Source organism: Eubalaena glacialis, chromosome 1, assembly GCF_028564815.1.
Source record: "Eubalaena glacialis isolate mEubGla1 chromosome 1, mEubGla1.1.hap2.+ XY, whole genome shotgun sequence".
Classification (NCBI taxonomy): Eukaryota; Metazoa; Chordata; class Mammalia; order Artiodactyla; family Balaenidae; genus Eubalaena; species Eubalaena glacialis.
The window spans coordinates 75,766,656-75,786,996 of NC_083716.1; the positions used below are offsets into that span (position 1 = coordinate 75,766,656).

Here is a 20,341-nt window from a genome sequence, read left to right on the forward strand (position 1 = left end):
CAGCACTAACGCTATTTTGGGCTAGATGATTCTGTGTGTGTGTGGGGGGGGATGCCATCCTGTGCTTTGTAGGATATTAAGCAGCATCCTTGTCCTCTACCTGAGATGCCAGTGGCAGCACCCCCCTCTAAGTTGTGACAACCCACAACGTCTCCAGACATTGCCAAATGTCCCTTGGAGGGCAAAACTGCCCCCAGTTGAGAACCATTGTTTTAGAGTATAAGGGGTTTTAGAAGTCAGTTTTTACCCCTTCATTTTACGGGTAGGAAAATAAATACTTAGAGAGATCAGTGCAGATGACTGCCCCAAATCTCACTGCTAATTAGTGGCAGAATCAGGGCTAAAAAATGCTGACAACTCAACTGCTATAGAATTCAACTTTCATTAAAATATTGTGCTTTCCTAGATTGCAGAGAAAAAAAATATCATCTTTCTTCTCCATTGTCTAAAGAAGTGCTCCCTTTTTAAATGGATGATACTAAGCAGCTGAATCTCCTCAAATCCTTTCACAAACAGAAAGCCATTAAAACAGACAGCAAGATGTCAGGATTTCTGACCTAATCATCATCATTTACAGTCAATAAGATTTCAGAAATTTTAACTTTAATACTCTCATTTCTGTGATAATTGATTTTTTATAATATCTGCCAAAGAATTCACCAAGAAGAGGCTGCCAAAGAAAATCCCAAGAGATGGCTAATACGACCAGAAGTACTTTTCTTCATCTGTCCTTCGTCCGGCAGGAGTGTTGCTCATCTGTACAAAAGCCACCGGCATTTCTCATGTGAAAGCTATGGGATGTTGAACATCCTCAGTAAAATCCTTGAAGCTCCTTCATATGCTTGTGCTTTGCTCAGTCAAAATAAACTTGTACACTGACCTTGGTAACAGATGCCTGGTAATGAGGTCACAGAACTGAGTAACATTTTCAGAAAATTGCTTTACGGTGTAATAAATGTTCTGATTAGATTCCTATTTTCATCTTTAACATGCTCAGGCGGTTCAACCTGGGAAAACTAGTCAGGGGTACTGCTGATCTTTAAAGGTCACACTGAGAGTCCAATGTTTTTAGCCTGAAAGATATTTTTAACAAACCATATATTGCAAAAAAAATGTTTAATAATTCTCAAGTCTTTCTATTAGCTTTCTTGCAGTTTCTCCTTAAACTTGACCTATTTCCTATTTCAGTTTCAATTTACTCTTCCGTATAAAGTGTCTGGTTCAGTGATTCTTCCATCACACTGCCTTTCTTTGACATCTCCAGAGATGAAACTAATTTCCCCTACTTTAAAATAGGCACAGTAAAACTTGAGGCAAATAGTGTTAACATTATGCTGTGTTCAGCATATTTAACGACTATTTCTAATGAATAAAATCCAGTATGGTTGATGCCAACATTCCTGTGCTCATGAGGAGAATGGTGAGGGTTGCCTCATACAGTGAGCTTGATAACAAAAGGATCACGAGATCACAAACAAAAGAGAGCATTCCAAAGTGAATTCAAATTACAGGATGTGTGTTTGTTTGTTTTGCAGTGGTAACTTAAATGACTTTTATGATCTCTGTTTCCTGCCTTTGAAGTGGGGAGGTGGTTTTGATTTGTTAAATGTATAAATAAAAACAAACATTGAACAACAAAGAAGCCAGAGAAACATAGGTATAGAATTACTTTTATAGCCTTTCTACAGCAAAGTGTTTCTGCGAGACGATGCTTATTTTTATTTTATTTATTTATTTTGTCTGCACCGCGAAGCTTGTGGGATCTTAGTTCCCCAACTAGGGATTGAACCCTGGCCCTCGGCAGTGAAAGCACGGAGTCCTAACCACTGCACCGCCAGGGAATTACCAGATAATGCTTATTTTCATAGTGGAGGGCAAGGGGTAGGCTCTAAGCAACCAAAGATGAGGTAAAATTTTCAGTTAGTGAATACACATTCAGCTGGACAGTAGTAGCCTGTGAGGGTAAGGACTGTATCTATTTTGTTCATTGCTGCATCCCAAGCACCTACCATATGGTCGGCATTAAATACATACATAGGGACTTCCCTGGAAGTCCAATGGGTAAGACTCTGGCTCCCAATGCAGGGGGCCCGGGTTCGATCCTTGGTCGGGGAACTAGATCCCACATGCTGCAACTAAGATCGGGCGCAGCCAAAATAAATAAATAAATAAATATTAAAAAACATACATACATATAGATGTTAAATACATTAAATACATACATGTTGAATAAATATATTGGATGTTAAATACTGATGGCAGCAAAGTATGTATAAAATAAAAATAAATGAGAAGGGAACCAGGATAAGATAATCTAGTTGGGGTTTCTGATTCCTCACACAGAGTTTGGAAGTAGTAAGTCAAAATAAAATAAATATCCTACAAAATAGTGACAATATATAGGGAGGTGTCTCACAGAGTATGTAGGATTATAAACTATCTTTAAGTGTTAAAGTGAACAGGGCACGGACCTCCCTAGTGGTGCAGTGGTTAAGAATCCGCCTGCCAAAGCAGGGGACGTGGGTTCACACCCTGGTCCAGGAAGATCCCACATGCTGGGGAGCAACTAGGCCCGTGCACCACAGCTAGTGAGCCTGCGCACTATAGCCTGCGAGCCACAACTACTGAGCCCGCGTACCACAATTACTGAAGCCAGCGCGCCTAGGGCCCGTGCTCCACGACAAGTGAAGCCACCGCGATGAGAAGTCCACGTACCGCAAAGAAGAGCAGCCCCCGCTCGCCCACCGCAACTAGAGAAAGCCCGTGCACAGCAACGAAGACCCAATGCAGCCAAATAAAGAAGAAAAAAAAAAGTAAAGAGGGCAAATGGGATTTGTGTGCTTCTATGTTTCCTAAAACAATGTTCTAAAATGTGTACATTTTCTAAGCAATTTTTGATGTCGAAAGTTAATTTTTAGTTTTTTGCCATAGAATCACGTTGAATGTTGCTTTTAAGTATGGAAAACTCAGAAAGCATCTTCTTTGGGGTGTAAATAAATACATGTACTTCATTTGTAAAGTTAAATAATGCTAAATTTTGTAACAAAAGAAAGCAAGAAGCCCTCTGTCCCCTTCTCTCCATCCCCCTGCAGGCAACCACTTTAAAACCTCTACTTTCATATACAGCAGTGGAGGACTTTAGTTCTCTTCCACCTCATTTTCTCCTCCTCGCCATCCTCCCAATTGAGAAGTTAAGTAAACCACCGATGGTTACTTAGAAAGTCACACTCAGCACTTTCTGGATCTGAAACCTGTTTTCCTTCCATATACTACACACCAAAACCAATTATGCTATGGTATTTAAAATAAACCACACTAATTACTACATGCAAAGAAATCCAAAAGCCATAATGCGAATTTTCACAGAAGGCATTCCTTTGATAATCTGGCTTGTAAAACACAACACATGACATTAGTAATTGGCTAAGTAAAATCTTAAGTTTTAAGAATAGAAATTTTTCATGCCTTATTTTGAATAATCAGTTACCTCAAACTGGTTGAAGTATGGGTGCAGAAGTAAGCCAGAAATCCTACCAAGATATTGCCATGGAGAGAGAGGGAAAAAACACCAAAGACAGAGAAAGAAAGAATGGTCATCTTTACTAAAGGTGATTTACTCAAAACTATTTTAAGGTTATAAAGTAGGAAAATTATGACAAAATGACAATTTCCAGTATGTTTTATTTACTAACTAGCTCTCATTTTGTCATCAATTAAGAGTTTCAAAATATCCAACAATTATAGAAAACACATGTTAAAATGCCTTTAAAATAATCTACTTGTTTTTTTTCTAGTATTACAGAAATAAACAGAAGGTAAATTTGTGCCAAAATTTTATAATGATCTGAAGTAAAAAGCCACCCTACTTTATTCATTGACAATGTGACACTGGATTAAAAAAAAATAAAAGGTAAATAAAAAATTACCTTCACTGCTGCAGTGACAGCAGCAGTAGCTGCTAAATTTAAACCTTGCCGCCCAAAGTTTACCATAGTCTCATAGCCTCGTTCCTTTGCTTGTACAATATAATCATCAATCTCCTAGAAAAAAAATGAAACCCATAAATATTAATTTTATTTAAAAAGAGTGTCAAGAAGCTGAAAACTGGGACTTCTCCCCCTTAACATAATAGTTTCACTCATTTTATAGCATAGAGCATGTGATGATATACATTTCTAACAAGTGATTTGTGGAAATAATCTGTATATCTTACCCTTTCCTTTGAAGAAAGTAGTGGATGAAGGAATTTTCTATATATTAAACTTGCTCCTTTGGTATAGGGAGAGAGCAGCCATATGACAAAAGCAATCTTAAGCTCATAGTACAGGGGGAACCTAACGAGAAAAAATTAGAAAAAAACGCCAGTGAAAATAAAGTGCAGACCATGAGGAAATCGCAAAAAAAACTTTTTACAAAGTTCAGTCACTGGGTTAAGTTTTCACACGTAAAAAGTTGTGATCAGGGAAACAACCATGTTTGAATTGACAAAATCTCATTAACTATACAGATCAGAGCAACCTGACCCCCGGAGTGATTCACACCTTCTAGTACAAGATTGCTCTGTTTAGACAAGCACAGCCAAGCTGCCAAACTGACTGTGGCAGTTCAGAGAGGGCATTAATAGCATTTATAACCAGGATAGTAAGGTACACCCACCCTGTCTGCAGAGCGTAGCTGTCATGGCATTACCTGGACACACCTCCAAGCATCAGGAGTCACCTTTATAAGCGTCAAGTGTACAGTGTTACCCCATATACACATCTCCTTCCCTTAGAACTTCCAGAAAACGTCCCCTCCGATTTCATTTGGCCAGAACTGCAGCACTTGACAGACCTAAACTGTTCACTTGAAAGGAGAATGGAATTGCCATTGTGGTAACCTGGGAATTAGGGTAATATACCCATGTCCCTTCCCACTTGATTTTTCAGTGCCTTCTCGGTAGGCTGAATACACTTCCTCAAGCAATGACCATGGCTTTAGCCATGTGACCTGCTTTGGGCAACAGAATGTGAGTGTGACATATGTCACATGCAAGGAGATGCTTTAAATGCCCTTTGACTCCCTCACCTCAACACCCCCAACCTCTTGCTTTCAATTTTTGCTTTTACTTTTTGCCACGAGAACAGCTGCTTCTTCAGCCTTGGTCCTTGAACAAGAAGACACTTAAAACTGAGCTGAGCCCAGCAAAGTTGCAGCCAACCATTTGTCCTCATACAGCTTGAGCAAGAAATGAATGTTTGTTTTTCTAACCCATTGTGCTTTTAGGGTTGTTTGTTGCCACAGCAAAAGTTAACTAATACATCATGAGGGGACCAGCATCTTGTGGTACATGAAGTACTAAGATACATGATAAAAAAAAATCTGGGCTCTTCTGATGAGACAGATGGGCAGGGGGCAGTGAGGAATGACTCTTCTGTAGTCTACAAAGGGTCTCTGCACAGTGCAGTTACAGAGGAGTTTCTGTACTATCATTGCTCATGGTAAGCTTTTTCTACGTTGTTTACTTTTTAATAGTGTATATATGTTACATCTGCAATCAGGAAAAAAAAAATAGAAGTCTTTAAAGAGAGAGCATTGAAATTTAAGAGACCTAGCATGGCTTGGAATCTGTGTTCTGCCACTTAAAAACAAACAAACCCTCCCCAAACCCCTACACCAAAACATAACAGGTAAATAAATGAGCTGTGGGACAGAGGCAGGAAGAGAAAGATCGATGCAGATACAGAGAAGTTGATAAATAAAGGCAGGTTGTTAAGAACATTTAAGTCTGATGACTTCCGTTTTTTCCTAGCCATCCAATGTGACCTAGTGTGCTATGAGAATATGATGAGAATAGCAAAGTCAGAAAGACAGTTTAAGCAGAGAACAGTAAATGTTTGAAACAGATACAGGAGGGAGTGGAAGTAGCCACTGACCAAAAGCAAGTAAAAGGAATGGTGACTTTCAAACTGATACCAATATGAGCAGCTGATTTTTTTCAGCTCAACTGGTAGCCTGGGTAAAGAAGCAAAGAAAAGCAATTGTTGGGCTAATTTAGGATGAAGGTTTGTGCAGCAAAGGCGGTTGAAGATAGTGGCAAGGTAGTAAAAGTTTAAAGAGTTTGAAAGGAGGATTTCTCCAAGTGATGGAAAGGTGTAGATGGAAATGCACTACCGAAATACAGCACAAAGAGATTCAAGTTGTTCCGTTAAGTATTGCTCCTCAGTAAAATGTTAAATCCTTGAGGATATAAACATGTTTTAATTTTGCCCCATGCTGTTTGGAATAGAGCAGTCAAGGAGCTGGTGCTGGGGGGTGTTTCTGTGTGGATTTGACGTCATCCAGTTTGAATGTTTGTAGATGAGACTTTTAAGGATGGGGAGGGAGTGCTAAAACCAGATGCTGTGGGCTTCAAAAGAGGAGTCGTTTAGGAAGTAATCAAGAAAAAATAGTCTGAAGTCATCAGTGTGGAAAAAAGGTAATGACAACCAACTTTTCTCTATTCCAAGGTAGTGGGAGGTGTGTGGGAGATGGGCAGGGAGTGGCATGTGGGGAGAAGGGTGAGCTGCCTTCACCTGGGGGATTTCATAAGGAAAGTAATGTTCTTGTGGGGAAACCAGATGAAGAAAATGATACAATGGATAATTAGGTAGATGGATCAAATTCACTCAGTTAACAGCCAGAGCAGGATAAAAACTCAGGACACCTAATAAAGAGTCTATAGTCTGGCCTTTTGTCAACACTAGAACTTACCAAGCAACTGTCTGATCTGCTACTGTTTCAATCACAGTATAGAGAGCAAAGACAATCCAGTACATCATCCATCGAACCTGGAAACAATAAAAATACATATGAAATAATAGACCAAGGTTATTTGCAACTCTGAAAAACTGTATATATCATATATAGTATGTTGGATTAAATGCAGAAGGCGATGGTTTAATTCTCAACAGGTTTTATGCCCGAGTTCCTCACATCACTACATCAGTAGTCTTGGGATATAAGAATCAAAGAATAACAAATCTCTAGGCTTGATACAATATAATGTAGGAACCGAAATGAGAGAATTGAAAAAATAGGACATGTTTTTCTTAACTGGAGGAAAATTCTTTAAAAGATCTTATCTACATGCTTCCTTATGAAGATTACTAGCTATTTAATTATTATACAAATCATATAGTATATGATATGACCACATTTAATCTTTATTAGTCTTTTAAATTTTGCATTCCTTATTTCTCAATATATAGAAACTATTCAGAAACCAAAGAACAATCCTGGGTTTGTTACATCCATAATGCTAGTCACCCACTTTGAAAGTCTAAGGTTAGTGTCTTCTTCCTCTTGCCCTAAATATAAGCCTGTAATCTTTCACATATCCTTTTCCTTCTACTCCAATACCACAAGAGTAGTTGCAATAGACCAAATGTTTGTGTCCCCTCAAAATTCATATGCTGAAATCCTAACCCTGAATGTGTACTAGAAGGTGGGGACTTTGGGAGGATTTTAGGTCATGAGGGTAGTGTCCTCATGAATGTGATTGGTGTCCTTATAAAAGAGACCCCAGAGAGCTCTCTCTGCTCTTCCACCATGTGAGGACATAGCAAGAAGATGGCCACCATAAACCGGGAAGTGGGCCCTCACCAGACATGGGGTCTGCTGGCACTTTGATCTTGGACTTCTCAGCCTCCTAAACTGTGAGAATAAATTTCTGTTGTTTATAAACCACCAAGACTATGGTATTTTTGTTATAGCAGCCTGAAAGAACTAAGACAGTAGTTCAGGACATTTTACCTCTTGCCTGGAATAGAGCATCCTAAAAGGTCCTCAAGACTCTGGTATCTCTGTACCAATCCTTTTCATGGAATGCTGCCATATTAATTTTATTTTGAACTCATTCTCACAAATGAGTGAGAATATACCTTTCCACCTTCCTAAGCACAGAGACTCTCATCTCTCATGTAGGTTGGATTTTCCTTAAGGGTTAAAATGTCTGCTTTTCAACCTAGGTGTCCATCGATAGATGAATGGATAAAGAAGATGTGGTACATATATACAAAGGAATATTACTCAGCCATAAAAAGAAACAAAATTGAGTTATTTGTAGTGAGGTGGATGGACCTAGAGTCTGTCACACAGAGTGAAGTAAGTCAGAAAGAGAAAAACAAATACCGTATGCTAACACACATGTATGGAATCTAAAAAAAAAAAAAGAACCTAGGGGCAGGACAGTAATAAAGATGCAAACGTAGAGAATGGACTTGAGGACACAGGGAGGGGGGAAGGATAAGCTGGGACGAAGTGAGAGAGTAGCACTGACATATATACACTACCAAATGTAAAACAGATAGCTAGTGGGAAGCAGCCGCATAGCACAGGGAGATCAGCTCGGTGCTTTGTGACCACCTAGAGGGGTGGGATAGGGAGGGTGGGAGGGAGGGCATATGGGGATATATGTATACGTATAGCTGATTTCACTGTGTTGTACAGCAGAAACTAACACAACATTGTAAAGCAATTATACTCCAATAAAGATGTAAAAAAAAAAATCTCCGCTTTCTCAATAATATAATAATGGCTAACAATAATACACAAAACCATGCCAACTATAGGCCAGGGACTATACTAAGTGCATCACATATATTAATTCACTTATCCCCACAACAACATTATGAAGTAGAAAACATAATTATATGATTATAAGGAAACAGTGGCAGAGAGAGGTAAAATGACTTATTCAAGCTGCCTGACTCTGGAATTGGTGCTATTAACCAATTTTGCCATGTACAGAAAGAAATGTGAGGAATTGCTGAATGTGAGGTCCAAAAATAACCACTACTTCCCTTGTTCTCATCCCAATAAGATGACAAAAAAACAAAAATTAGGTCTCTATAATTAGCTAGAAAATTGACCTATTTAGTTTTAATACAGATGCTTGTTTGGGTATTCCATAAACAATAAGGAACTATAACTCAGGTAGCTTTAACAGTTTTCTATGTACATGGAGAAATCAATTAATAATAGCCATGAATAACTTTTGAAGCAATGTGTTGTGACATATGCATAATAATTTACCCAAGAGCTTAGAAAATTGCCCGAAGCAAATAGTAGGGCACGTTATCTCTATTTAAAATACAACGAAATTGATTTATAAGATTATCATCTCAAATTAAAAAAGAAAGTTAGACCAAATATTCTCTTTAGTTTTTCACTTTTCATGAGTTATCTTAAATCCCTCACTGCTGGCAGTTCCAAGCTTTTGTCCCAATATGGGGATTTTCTTCCAGGGCTAAAATCCTATGTGTTTTTTCTCCCCGCCCCTTTCTATTTAAAGGAAAGTGAGGCTCTCACATGAGTTCATTCATTTAGCTTTTCCAAATCAAACAGTAATTTAGTACTTTTACCGTTCAACTGTATTCACAAGGTTATCCCCTCAAAAAGAAATGAAGAAAAAAAACCCCTGCAAACAAAACAACGCACTTTCATTGAGCTAGAAGGGACCTTGGTGGCGATCAAGTTTTTTGAACTAAATAAGCCTTTATTGAAAGAAATTGTAAAACAATTACAAAAAAACCAGCTCTGGTTGGTCCTCCCCTTCTACCCACCGTCGGACTCTTGAGGAAACTCCAAGAACCCCTACTGCTCCATGGGGCAGAGTTCGAAAATAAGTAACCTGGCAAACTCCTCTCATTTTACTGAGGGCCAAAGTAAGCATGCTGTGCAAGGTCGCCAAGCTGGGAAATGGGTGCAGGAGGGCACAGTCTACTTTGAAGCCTGAACCAGGCAGATTTTCAAACAAGCAGCTGCCATCAGACCAATCTTTTCAGCTCTCTCTTCCCTCTCCGGTACTCAGCCTGGGGATTTCAGTGTAAACTTTGCCACCTTCTTTCCTGGGAAAGTGGTGGCTTGAGTTAAATGGTCTCTCTCATAGGAACTTTAGGAAACTTTCAGAAAAATAAATGATTTAAGTCAACGCTTGTTATTTTTCATTATTTTATATTTTCATTATTTTACTATTTCACAACCGTCATTATGGTTGTGATCTTCCAAATGGATAACAACGATAAAAAATACCCTACAAATAGTCATAATTTACCTGTTAATAGGGTTGAGTAGAGGTGAAAGGAACTGCACAGATAGCTAATGTTTGGTGATACTCCCTGAAAGACTACTTCTCAAATAGACTAGAGCTGCTACAGTCCCACAGGTTTCAAAAGCACCCTGGCTTCGGTAAAGTCAAGTGTTAATTCAGTTTTCAAATTCATTTTAAACCCCACCAAATAAATAAGTACTTTCACGTATATAATGTTTATCTCTAAAAAGAAAAAAATCTATTTAGGTTGTGAGAATACGTAATAATGCCAAAAATAAAAAAAGGGAGAAAAGAAGAAAAAGAAGGCTCTATCTTTTTAGTTAAAAAACAACAACAAACTATATACTCAATAGGGTATTCCTAGACATTTTCCTGAGGTATCGGCTACAATTTTATATAAGCAAAACTCCATGGTTCTAATTTAACTTTAATGAATATATTCTTTGACAATCTGCTCTCATAAACTTATGGATTTTTTTGTTCTCCTCATTAGAAAGATGGACCTTAAATATAGTTGAGTCGAGGTAATAATTAAATGAATTCAATGAGTGTGTGTTATTCATGGGAGCAAGCACAAAGAAAGTTAACCTTGAAAAGATACTGCTTTCTGTTTTCTATTAATGGTTGGGATTTTATACCAAATGATTACTCAGCAAAGCTTTCATTAAAACTATACCTCAAGGCTGCTCAGCCTACTGTTTAAGGTCTAGCCCAAAAGAAATAACAGAAAGAAGTCAAGGAGAGAAAGAAAAGGAGGAAGGAAGGAAGGAAGGAAGGAAGGAGGGAAGGAGGGAAGGCGGGAGGGAGGGAGGGAGGGAGGAAAGGAAGGAAGGAAGGAAGAAAGAAAAAAAAGCAAGTCACAAAATTAGAATTATAAATATGCGGAGATAAAATATTCTTTAGATCAACAGAAAACATCAATAACAAAATGCAATACTAAAACAAAAAACTAGTAGGAAAACAATCACATTGATAATCTTATGATTGTATATAACCAAATATAATAGAAATAAGTGTCATTAAAATGTTATGCAAATAAAAGACTGTAACTTAACAGTTAACTGTGATAAAACACAATCTACCTTTAAAATTACTGGAAAAAAAATTTATGATCTTAAGAAAGTGGGAACAAATACTATTTCTTTCCAGTTCAGAAACAACTGGTAAAATCAACAAAACTGTTGTTTAGATATCTTCATGAGAACAATGAGTAATAAGAAAGCTACTCAACTTTTTCTTAAAATTCTCTTTGATTCCAGGGAATTGAATTATCCAGCAAGGTGGAGCTTATACCTATAAGCACTAAGATGGACACACACACACATCCTACTTTTGATTAATCTTTCATATCAAACATAATTTAGACTATTCCTAAGGACTCAGGTGGGATCATCATATATAATACTCATTGACACAACTGTAGCAAACCCTACCTACTTCACATCATGGGAATAGAAACAGGAATATAACAGCTTCTGTCCTCAAGGAGTTAACATTTTACTGGGGAGAAAAACAGGTAAATAACAGTGATTTTAAAAATGTTCTTCTGTTTTTACTACATTAGATGCCCTAGTTCCCAGTATGAGTCAAGAGCACAAGAGTCTGAGGAAAGCTTACTAAAGGGACTATTTATAAAGTTGTGGGTGAGGTTCAGGAAAACCAACAAAGGATAGTAGTTCACCCTTGAGCTAGCGACAGCAGGAACTGACGTTATCCCCTTGGTGTGAAGAAGGGAGGACAGGGAAAGGTTTCATGGGATCCAGACAGGGTAACCGTAGGGGAGAGCTGTAGCCTCAGGTAGACAGTCACAGCCAACCTGTGGTGGCAGGGAGGAAGCAGGGAGACCAGTACTCTGACTTCATGCTCACCCTGCCTTCTGATCTTCTGCAGGAGCCTCTCATGAGCCAAACCCAAAGGGAAGTCAGACATAATGTAGCCTGTAAGGATCGGCCTCCTGGGCCCTAAGTGAGGCAGAGCAAGGTGGAGTGTGGGGAAGAAACTCCCCTGGAGGGGCAGGTGGTAGGTCCCAGCGCTATTCAGCCTGTCAGCTCTTGGAAACATATCAGGAGTCAAAGTCATTTCTCACCCCTTCCACAGACACCTCCCCAGTGCAGATGACTATCATCTCCTGTCTGGATTATTCTTATAGTGTCCTAACTGATGACTCTGCTTTTTTGGGTCTTTTGCACACATCACTGAGTGTCTCCTTAATGAGCAGGTCATTCCTTTGCTCAAACCCCTCCGATGGCCCCCCTCAGAATTCTTACCTCAGCCTCCAAGGCCCTGTGGATCTGGCACCAGCTGCCTCTCTGGCCTCATCTTCTCCTCTTCCTCCTTCCCCTGTTCTGCTCCAGTCACATTGGCCCTTTACTGTCCTTCCTGTGTACGGTAATGTTCTTGCCTCAGGGCCTCAGTACATGCTATTTCCTTGTTGAAATGCTCTTCCCTCAGTTATCCATGTGGACAGCTTTCTCACTTGCTTCAGGTCTCTGCTCAAATATTTATCCGAGAGGCCTTTCCTGACCACTTGTTTAAAATAACAATGTCGTTCTAACTCCCTTATCATGACTTATTTTTCTCTTTAGCACATATCACGTATCATAGACACATCTAACAAATATTCAATTTTTTTCCTGCCTTTCCTTAGTAGAATGTAAACTCCAAGAGGACAAAGACTTTCATTTTTTTCACTACTAAATCCTCTGTGCCTGCAGAGAAGGTGCTCAATAAACATATGAATTGTTGCATGAATATGGGGCTGCACAGAGCTTAGTGTGCTCCTATACATCAGGACTGCAAAAGGCTGGACAGTAGACAAGAGGTAAAGACATGACAATTAAATATAGTGGAGTCTTTTAAGAGACCTGGTTTAAAAAGAAAAAAAGGGGAAATAAAAAAATAGCATGAGGCAAAAGGAAAGCATGTGTACAGACTCAAGGACTGAATATTTTACTGGAGAGATAATGAGATTCAAATTATGAGAAAGCAGGAATACTTAATGGAACAAGATCTTGAATGAGACAGACAAGAATAATATTAGAAAGAAGAGTGGGATCAAGAAAGAAGCAGGGGGACTTCCCTGGTGGCACAGTGGGTAAGACTCCACACTCCCAATGCAGGGGACCCAGGTTCGATCCCTGGTCAGGGAACTAGATCCCACATGCATGCCACAACTAAGCGTTTGCATGCCACAACTAAGAAGCCCACGTGCCACAACTAAGACCCGGCACAACCAACCAACCAACCAAATAAATAAATAAATAAATAAGTAAATGTTTAAAAAAAAAAAAAAAAGAAAAGAAAGAAGCAGGGATGCATCTTCCTCTGGGATAGAAGGAAAAGAAGAGTGGTCATGTTGGGAAGAGGGCTGAAGTGGTTCATAGTTGAGGACCTCTATCTTTACTCTGAAGTAGGAGGGCAGGTCATCTTTTAAAGCTGGGGATGGGTGGGAAGGAGAGTGGACTTGAAAAGAGAAGTAAAGGTTTTTAAAAGTTGTCTATATGGATGGAAAAAGGACCTGCCTAGTGTAGAGATGGAATAGGTTATGTGACCAAGGATGCTCTCCACTGCTCTGGGTGTCAGAGCTAGGGGGCTGCAAAGAAAGGTCTAGGACGGTGAAACAAGACAGGGGTGGAGGTGACAGCTTGCTGTCCATGAAAAGACAGAATAACGGAGTGGCGGCTGGGGAGTGGCCCAGCCAGGGCCTGTGCTTCTCAGCCTAACCTCTGAGGGAGGAAGGGCCATGTGTCCTGTTCTCGCTGACAGAATCTTAGCTGAGGCTTTTGAGTAGGGCTGGGTCTCCCCCACAGGCTCTCTCCCTTTCTGCGGCTGGGAGGGCAGGGGGCAGAGCAACCTTGGAATCTATTTGTTCAAGATGGGCAGGGCCCTAGTTCTTCTTACACGGTTGCTTGAGAAGCATTTCTTGCTGAAGTCAACACTAACCTGGACGGTCATGTGAGAGAGAAAAACATCTCTGTATTCCCTCAGCCGTTGCATTTTTTCCCCACATTTTGTAATTACAGCAGCTTAGCCTACCCTAATATAAAAGGCTATCCTCTAATCTCTATGGAGAGTGAGAGAGCAAGGCCATAGTAGCCATGGTTCCAGAACTAGGTGGACATTGGTCACAGTGCCATTGGCTGCCATCTGTGACATAGCTAATGCCCTGGTTGGCAGTGATGGGTGCTACTACCACAGTGATCTGGAAATGGAGAAGAGGACTATCCTTTTAAGAAACTCTGGCTGAGATATCCCCAGGGGACTCTCAGAAGTATTGGGGAAGAAACTGGAGGATAAGCAAGATTGATATTCTCATGCAGCAGATTGGGGCAGAGCCAGAGAAATACTATTTCAAATTACTATCGTGATCCTTTGGCAAGTGTGGCTTCTATCTGGGTGAATTTGTTATCATCTGTATTGTCAGTATATGTGACTTAAGGCAATCCCCTGCTACTTTCAGTAGGCCAAGGAATCAGATAAATAAGCTTGTTAGAAATATGCATAAAGTTTAAAGTCATTATATTCTAAGTGGTAGGCCAAGATATCCAAAAAATAAAATGCATAAAAGTCGGTGGGAAGACTACATGAAAAAAGTTGTTCAATGGTCTATTTTGCCTACTTTGCTTTGTTTTCTTTCCCAGGAGTACACCTAATGCCTACTACAGTACCTGGTACAAAATAAACGCTCAAAAATATTTATTTAAAGAATTAGTGACCTGGGCTAACGTATAAGCAAGAATATAATTTCCATTTTCCCTAATTATTTGGTAATAAAGTTCTTTTGAAGTGGTCACAATGAAATGGCAATCATTTATCAATTTTGGGACACTTTACCCACTATATGTTTCATGACTAGAGAAATGTGATGAATGGTTTAATTAAAAATACAGTATTTATAAATAAAAGATTACTCAAATAGAATGTTAAAAGCATTTAAATATCAAAATGAATTTATTTTCTAAGAAAATATACTCCTGTAATTAGGCAAGTTCTTCTGAAAATTATGGAGTCAACTGTGATATAAAACCATAGTACCTAAAATCACATTCTGGTTTACATAGTGCATGGATGAGATTATCCTACTTAACAAGCCAGCACTTGCTTTATTACTCAAAATCCATAAGGCCTTTATAAAGACTTAGCATTTCGGAAACCCAGACAGTCACGTGATAGTGTTCTTGCTTTACTCTCTGAAAGGAATTAGGATAGTTTAAGCCTGAGTGAATACTGTAAAATGAACGTACTCATAGGCTAAATTTACTATCAAAAGACCATGCTCCATTTAATAGATATGCATTTACCTACCCCTGATGCCAAAAGAAAAGTGGGTCTCATTTCATGGGTTTTAAACATTTTTCAACAAAACAAGTTTTTATGATTTAACATTCTTAGACAAAATTTTTAATGAAATTGATTTAGAAGCCAGGACAAACAAATAAAGCAAACAAAAAGTGAATTGTGACTGTAAAATAATCCTCATGATTTCCATCACAGAAGTTGAGACCAATGCACAGGCATATTTATATACGGGAATATCATGTTCTGGTGGGAGGCTCGTTGCTATACATTTGCAAGAGTTATGGAATAGTGGTTAGGGCATATTAATTAAAAAGCATTTTTCTTAAATTGTATCTTTATATAAGTTATTCTTGCTATGCTATGAGCATTGTGATATTATGATAGCAATGATATTAACAATGATGTACGTTAAGTCAGGGGTCCCCAACCTTTTTGGCGCCAGGGACCGGTTTCGTGGAAGACAATTTTTCTACGGACGGGGGTGGGGGATGGTTCAGGCGGTAAAGCGAGCGATGGGGAGCCACGGGGTGCGGCATATGAAGCTTCGCACGCTCACCCGCCGCTCACCTCCTGCTGTGCGGCCGGGTTCCTAACAGGCCATGGACCGGTACCGGTCTGCTGCCCGGGGGTTGGGGACCCCTGTGTTAAAAGATTTAACTGTACTAAATGATACTTGCACAATGAAAAAAAATAGGTGATATATTAATTTGACAAATATTACTCAGGGCCTATTACAAACAAAACCTGTTGACATGAAATAGTCATAAACCCGGATGTCAAGGCATTCCTACCCCCAAGAAGCTTTCATGGGAGGGATGAGTAAAAGAAGACATATAAAAGGATAATAATAAGTGATTGCCAGCACTTGTGTGTTGGATCCAGCATATAACTACTAATATTTTTTATATATTATATATTATTCATTTGCCTTGTATGAATGAAATTTCTTCATTTCCAAAGGAAAGCCTTCTCTAACTGCCTCTACCCCCCTCCAAAGGTCATATATAATTTTTGTGCACGCTACTTTCTCTTTGTGGTGTATCTGTGAAACGGTTTGTATAACATCTGTCTCTGCTTTTTGACTCTAACAACCAATGGGGACTGAAATTGTCTTGTTCATCATCATGTTCCCAGGACCTAGCACCCCTGTGCCTAGTAAAGCAAACACAGGGGGAGCCTTTTACTTAACAGTTTCTTAATTTTAAGATCTGAATTGATGTAAGATTCAAACAAGTAACTCTGGACTGCAAACAGCAATTTATAACATACAGCATAGTCTATTTTGTCAAAGTTGTTTTCAAAGTTTTCAGAGATTAAACAACTTTCCAATGTCTCTTAATTTCAGATTCTTTGAATCATAAAGCAATTAATGCTGGTTTTTAAGACAAAATGAAAAATTACACATGCCTAATGATTTCAATTATAACCACACTAAGTAATTCCAGGGCATAAAATGCTAAAATATGCTCCACTGGAAAAAAATATCCTTGCTGAGTCCGAAAAGAAATAAACACTGCTGAATTTCAGACCACCCAAAGAGAACTTTATTTTCTGACCATTATTAGTTATTCCCTCAAGTCAGTTCACCCAAAACACTCATTCTATACCACATTTCAGAGACAACAGACAGATCTTCTAATAGAGATTTCTTTAGAAACAGTAACGAATTGAAAAGATTTCTCCTGTTTCACTAACATTATGCAATAATTTGGTTACTTCATAATGATTTTTCCCCGTTAAAAATGAAGGAACAAAATGTGAGAAATCAAATAGAAAAACTCCCTCTTTTATCCAACCCAGATGGCTCGATTATGGGATTTTTCCCAGAGCTGTGCTAAGTTAGAAGCATGCTTGAAAATAAGCTAGTTGAATTTCAATCCACAGTGAATAGAGACCTTGGTTGAAATAGTTGTTTTTTTTTTTTTTTTTTTCTTTAAAAAGAGGGAGCATGCGTTGGAGGTGAATATGTTAAGACTAGGATTAATTTGGACTTCCTTGACTTTGGGGTACTTCTTCCCCCACTGCCCCACTGTCTTAACTTTATAGCTTTCCAGGACTTGGATGTTTGGGAGTCGGTTATACTTTCAGATGCTGAACTTGCAGCAACGTGGTTTACCTGCAGTTTCCAGACGTCACTGCCAAAGACCTCACAGAATATCCTGTTGTTCTGAGGAAGAAAGCCTCACATTATACCGATGTATCTGGTGTTAAAATCAACTAGAAATGGATACTCTTTCATAAGACTGCCTTGGTCTTCCTCAATGTCCTTGAATCACAGAAGCCCGATGTATCTCATCCCTGACCTCAGTAGTTTGAGAAACTTGAAAGAAGGAAAAAGTGCAAAAATGTTTAAAAACTAGATGATAATTAATTTAAAAGGGGTGTTGAAAAGAAGGTGTAAAAAGCAGGAATTGCTTATAGGAACTGTTCCCGGGAGCAGAATTTAGGAAGGAATGACCTCTTAGTTCAAAATAACTCTCTGCATCCACACTGGCTGAGAATTTGCACTTCACTTTTTGTATTATATAAAGTCCTATTGATTTATGTGGGATAATAAATATCTAACAGAGACACCGTTCCACTTTTGATAGAACCACACAATTTCTCAGGATTTTAGCCTGGGACAGAGCCTATCCAGACAGAGAGGAGTAAACGGGGCTCAATGGCCATCCTAATTGTCATGTTTCCATGCTAGATTGTCATCCTACCTTCTTTATTCCCTTAGTGTTCCCAAACTCTTGGCCCATTACATTTCCTATTTGAGGCATTCCCAAGGGCTGGCACCACTTCTTAGGCACCTAGGTCCTCCAGTTCCTCATGCATCTTCACATGGTCAATTCCACCTTGCTATTTCCACAAGTGAACTAACCTAGCCACTAAAAGGTATGCTCTTTTCTCCAGGTGACCGGCAGGACTATGACTGACACAGTAAATGAAAATTTTCCTTCTTTAGGTAAGATACCACTTTCTATATACAAGTTGTAGCTTTATGTTATAGGCTCAACAGCATGCTTTAACATACAATAACCATTCAAACAGTAAGAGCCAGCCTTTATACCACATGGGAAAACAGCATCTTCTCGAGAAGCAACGACTGGTAAAAAAAAAAAAAAAACCAAAAGCTCCAGGAAGAATAAATCTGTCATGACTGAAAGTGAGTCTGTGTTATCAAATTACTTTCCTTCAAAAGCATGTGCAGTCAGCCTCACACAGAGAACTGAGGTTCATGTTTGGGTGAATGGAGAGAGAGGCAAGTTACAGAGCACTGGATACTTGGGGTAAGGAAGGGATGGATGTGTGCCAGAGTGCAGGATAGTATGAAGACCCCCAAGTAAACACAGTGAGAGGAAGAAAAAAGTGGGAGGAAAGGTACGGGAAGAAAGGTAGATGATTCTCAAGAAAAACTTCACTGATGTAGAAATTTTGTGTATGGCCAGCCCTACAACATGGAAACTAGGAGAAAGTCCAACTCAATATCCTTACCCCCTTAATAGTATTATACGGTTAATTTTGTTAAAATATCATTTTTCTATGATATACTCCAAGTTGCTAGTCCATTTACATACAGATGTTTTCTAAAACAAACTATTTGTTATTTCGTGCCCATCTGCCTACATAAACTTACACTAAAATAAGCACAACGTGGTAATTATTCACTTTTCACAATACAATAAGATACCTCTTAATCAATGCTTTTCGATTTGGCTGTGGATAAGAATTACTTGGGGATTAAAAAAAATTATGTAGATTCCTAGGCCCCATCATCACTTGCAGAGAGAGGGCAGCTAGGTGTTTAAAAGGCAAGCTCCGTAAGTTTTTAATATGTAAGCAGACTTGAGAACATGCACAAAATCCTTGCTACCTGAAATGCGGTCTACAGGCCAGTAGCATTGGCATCATCTGGGCACCTGCCGGAAATGCAGACTCTCAAGCCCAGGCCAGAACTACTAAATCAGAATCTGCATTTTTAACAAGATCCCAGGGGGATTCCAATGCTCCTCAAAGTTTGAGAAGCACTGCAGTGGGAGGCTGCTCTGTGTTTTTTCTGAAAATATCACTTAGAAGGAGGTGGTATCATTCATGAAAAGAATGTAAGAAGAGCCTTGGGTTTGGAGAAAAGATGAACTCAGTTTTGCATGATAATTTGTTAGATGTAAACAGTTAAAATGTACCCTTTTTTCATAACACTATTTAGGCACATCATCATTACAACAACAACAAAAAAAACTGAAAAAAATAGAAGGAACTGAGTCTTTAGCCTACTTCTCAGAGGCATTGTTTATGGCCATCAGTTGAACAGACAAAAGCTTTGAGTAAACTACCCAGGGAAGGGCAGCCTACAGGCTCTTCTACCCAGAAGTTCCATGTGGAATGTCCCTGTTGTCTACTGATCCTAAGAGCCTGGAGCTATTTGGACACTGACCACTCGATGGAAACTCTCTCTCTCCCCAAGGTGGAAGTGCCCTTAGATTCTTCTCCTTAGGAGTAAATCTAAATCTGCCTCCTACAGAGAGAAAGTAAGAACATTGATGAGTAGGCTGAAATTATAGTCAAACAACATGTCATTGGCAAAAACGTCCTTAATTGGTTCTAATAATTTATTCTGACAATCTTAAGAAGAATATAACATAATAAAACTGAATTGTTAGATCTTCACTTAAAAGATGCTATTGAAAACCTTTGGAAGTTAATATAATATTTTAAAATAAAATTACTCAACTCAATCTACTTCTGTGACTTTTCAAGACCTTTTGATGAATTTTTCCATTTTACCTGCAGAGTTTGGATCTGTGGTTTAAAAAAAAAAGGAATCAGTCTATATTTATCCTGATAGACAAGAGATAGACAAAATTTCATATATTTGTATAATTCAATATATTTAAAATTTTTACAGTTTTCCAAAAGAACTTCATCTTTTTACAATCTATTACATTTCTGAAGTAACATCTCTCTCATGAGCTTTTAAAATTA

At 38.8% G+C, this 20,341-nt stretch overlaps 1 protein-coding gene across 2 annotated transcripts in view; it reads right to left on the reverse strand.

Moving 5' to 3' along the window:
- Positions 1-20,341, reverse strand: part of REEP3 (receptor accessory protein 3) — a 96,325-nt gene that overhangs the window by 15,935 nt on the left and 60,049 nt on the right. Inside the window, exons 1-4 of one of the 2 annotated variants that reach the window (XM_061181536.1) lie at positions 12,340-12,358; positions 6,733-6,809; positions 4,214-4,334; positions 3,927-4,040 (exon numbers count right to left, since the gene is read on the reverse strand). In XM_061181536.1, coding sequence (XP_061037519.1) covers positions 3,927-4,040; positions 4,214-4,334; positions 6,733-6,800 — 303 coding nt within the window. In that variant the 5' untranslated portion in view covers positions 6,801-6,809; positions 12,340-12,358. Of the gene's footprint in view, positions 1-3,926; positions 4,041-4,213; positions 4,335-6,732; positions 6,810-12,339; positions 12,359-20,341 lie in introns of those variants that run through there. The other variant, XM_061181533.1, reaches the window with a different exon arrangement.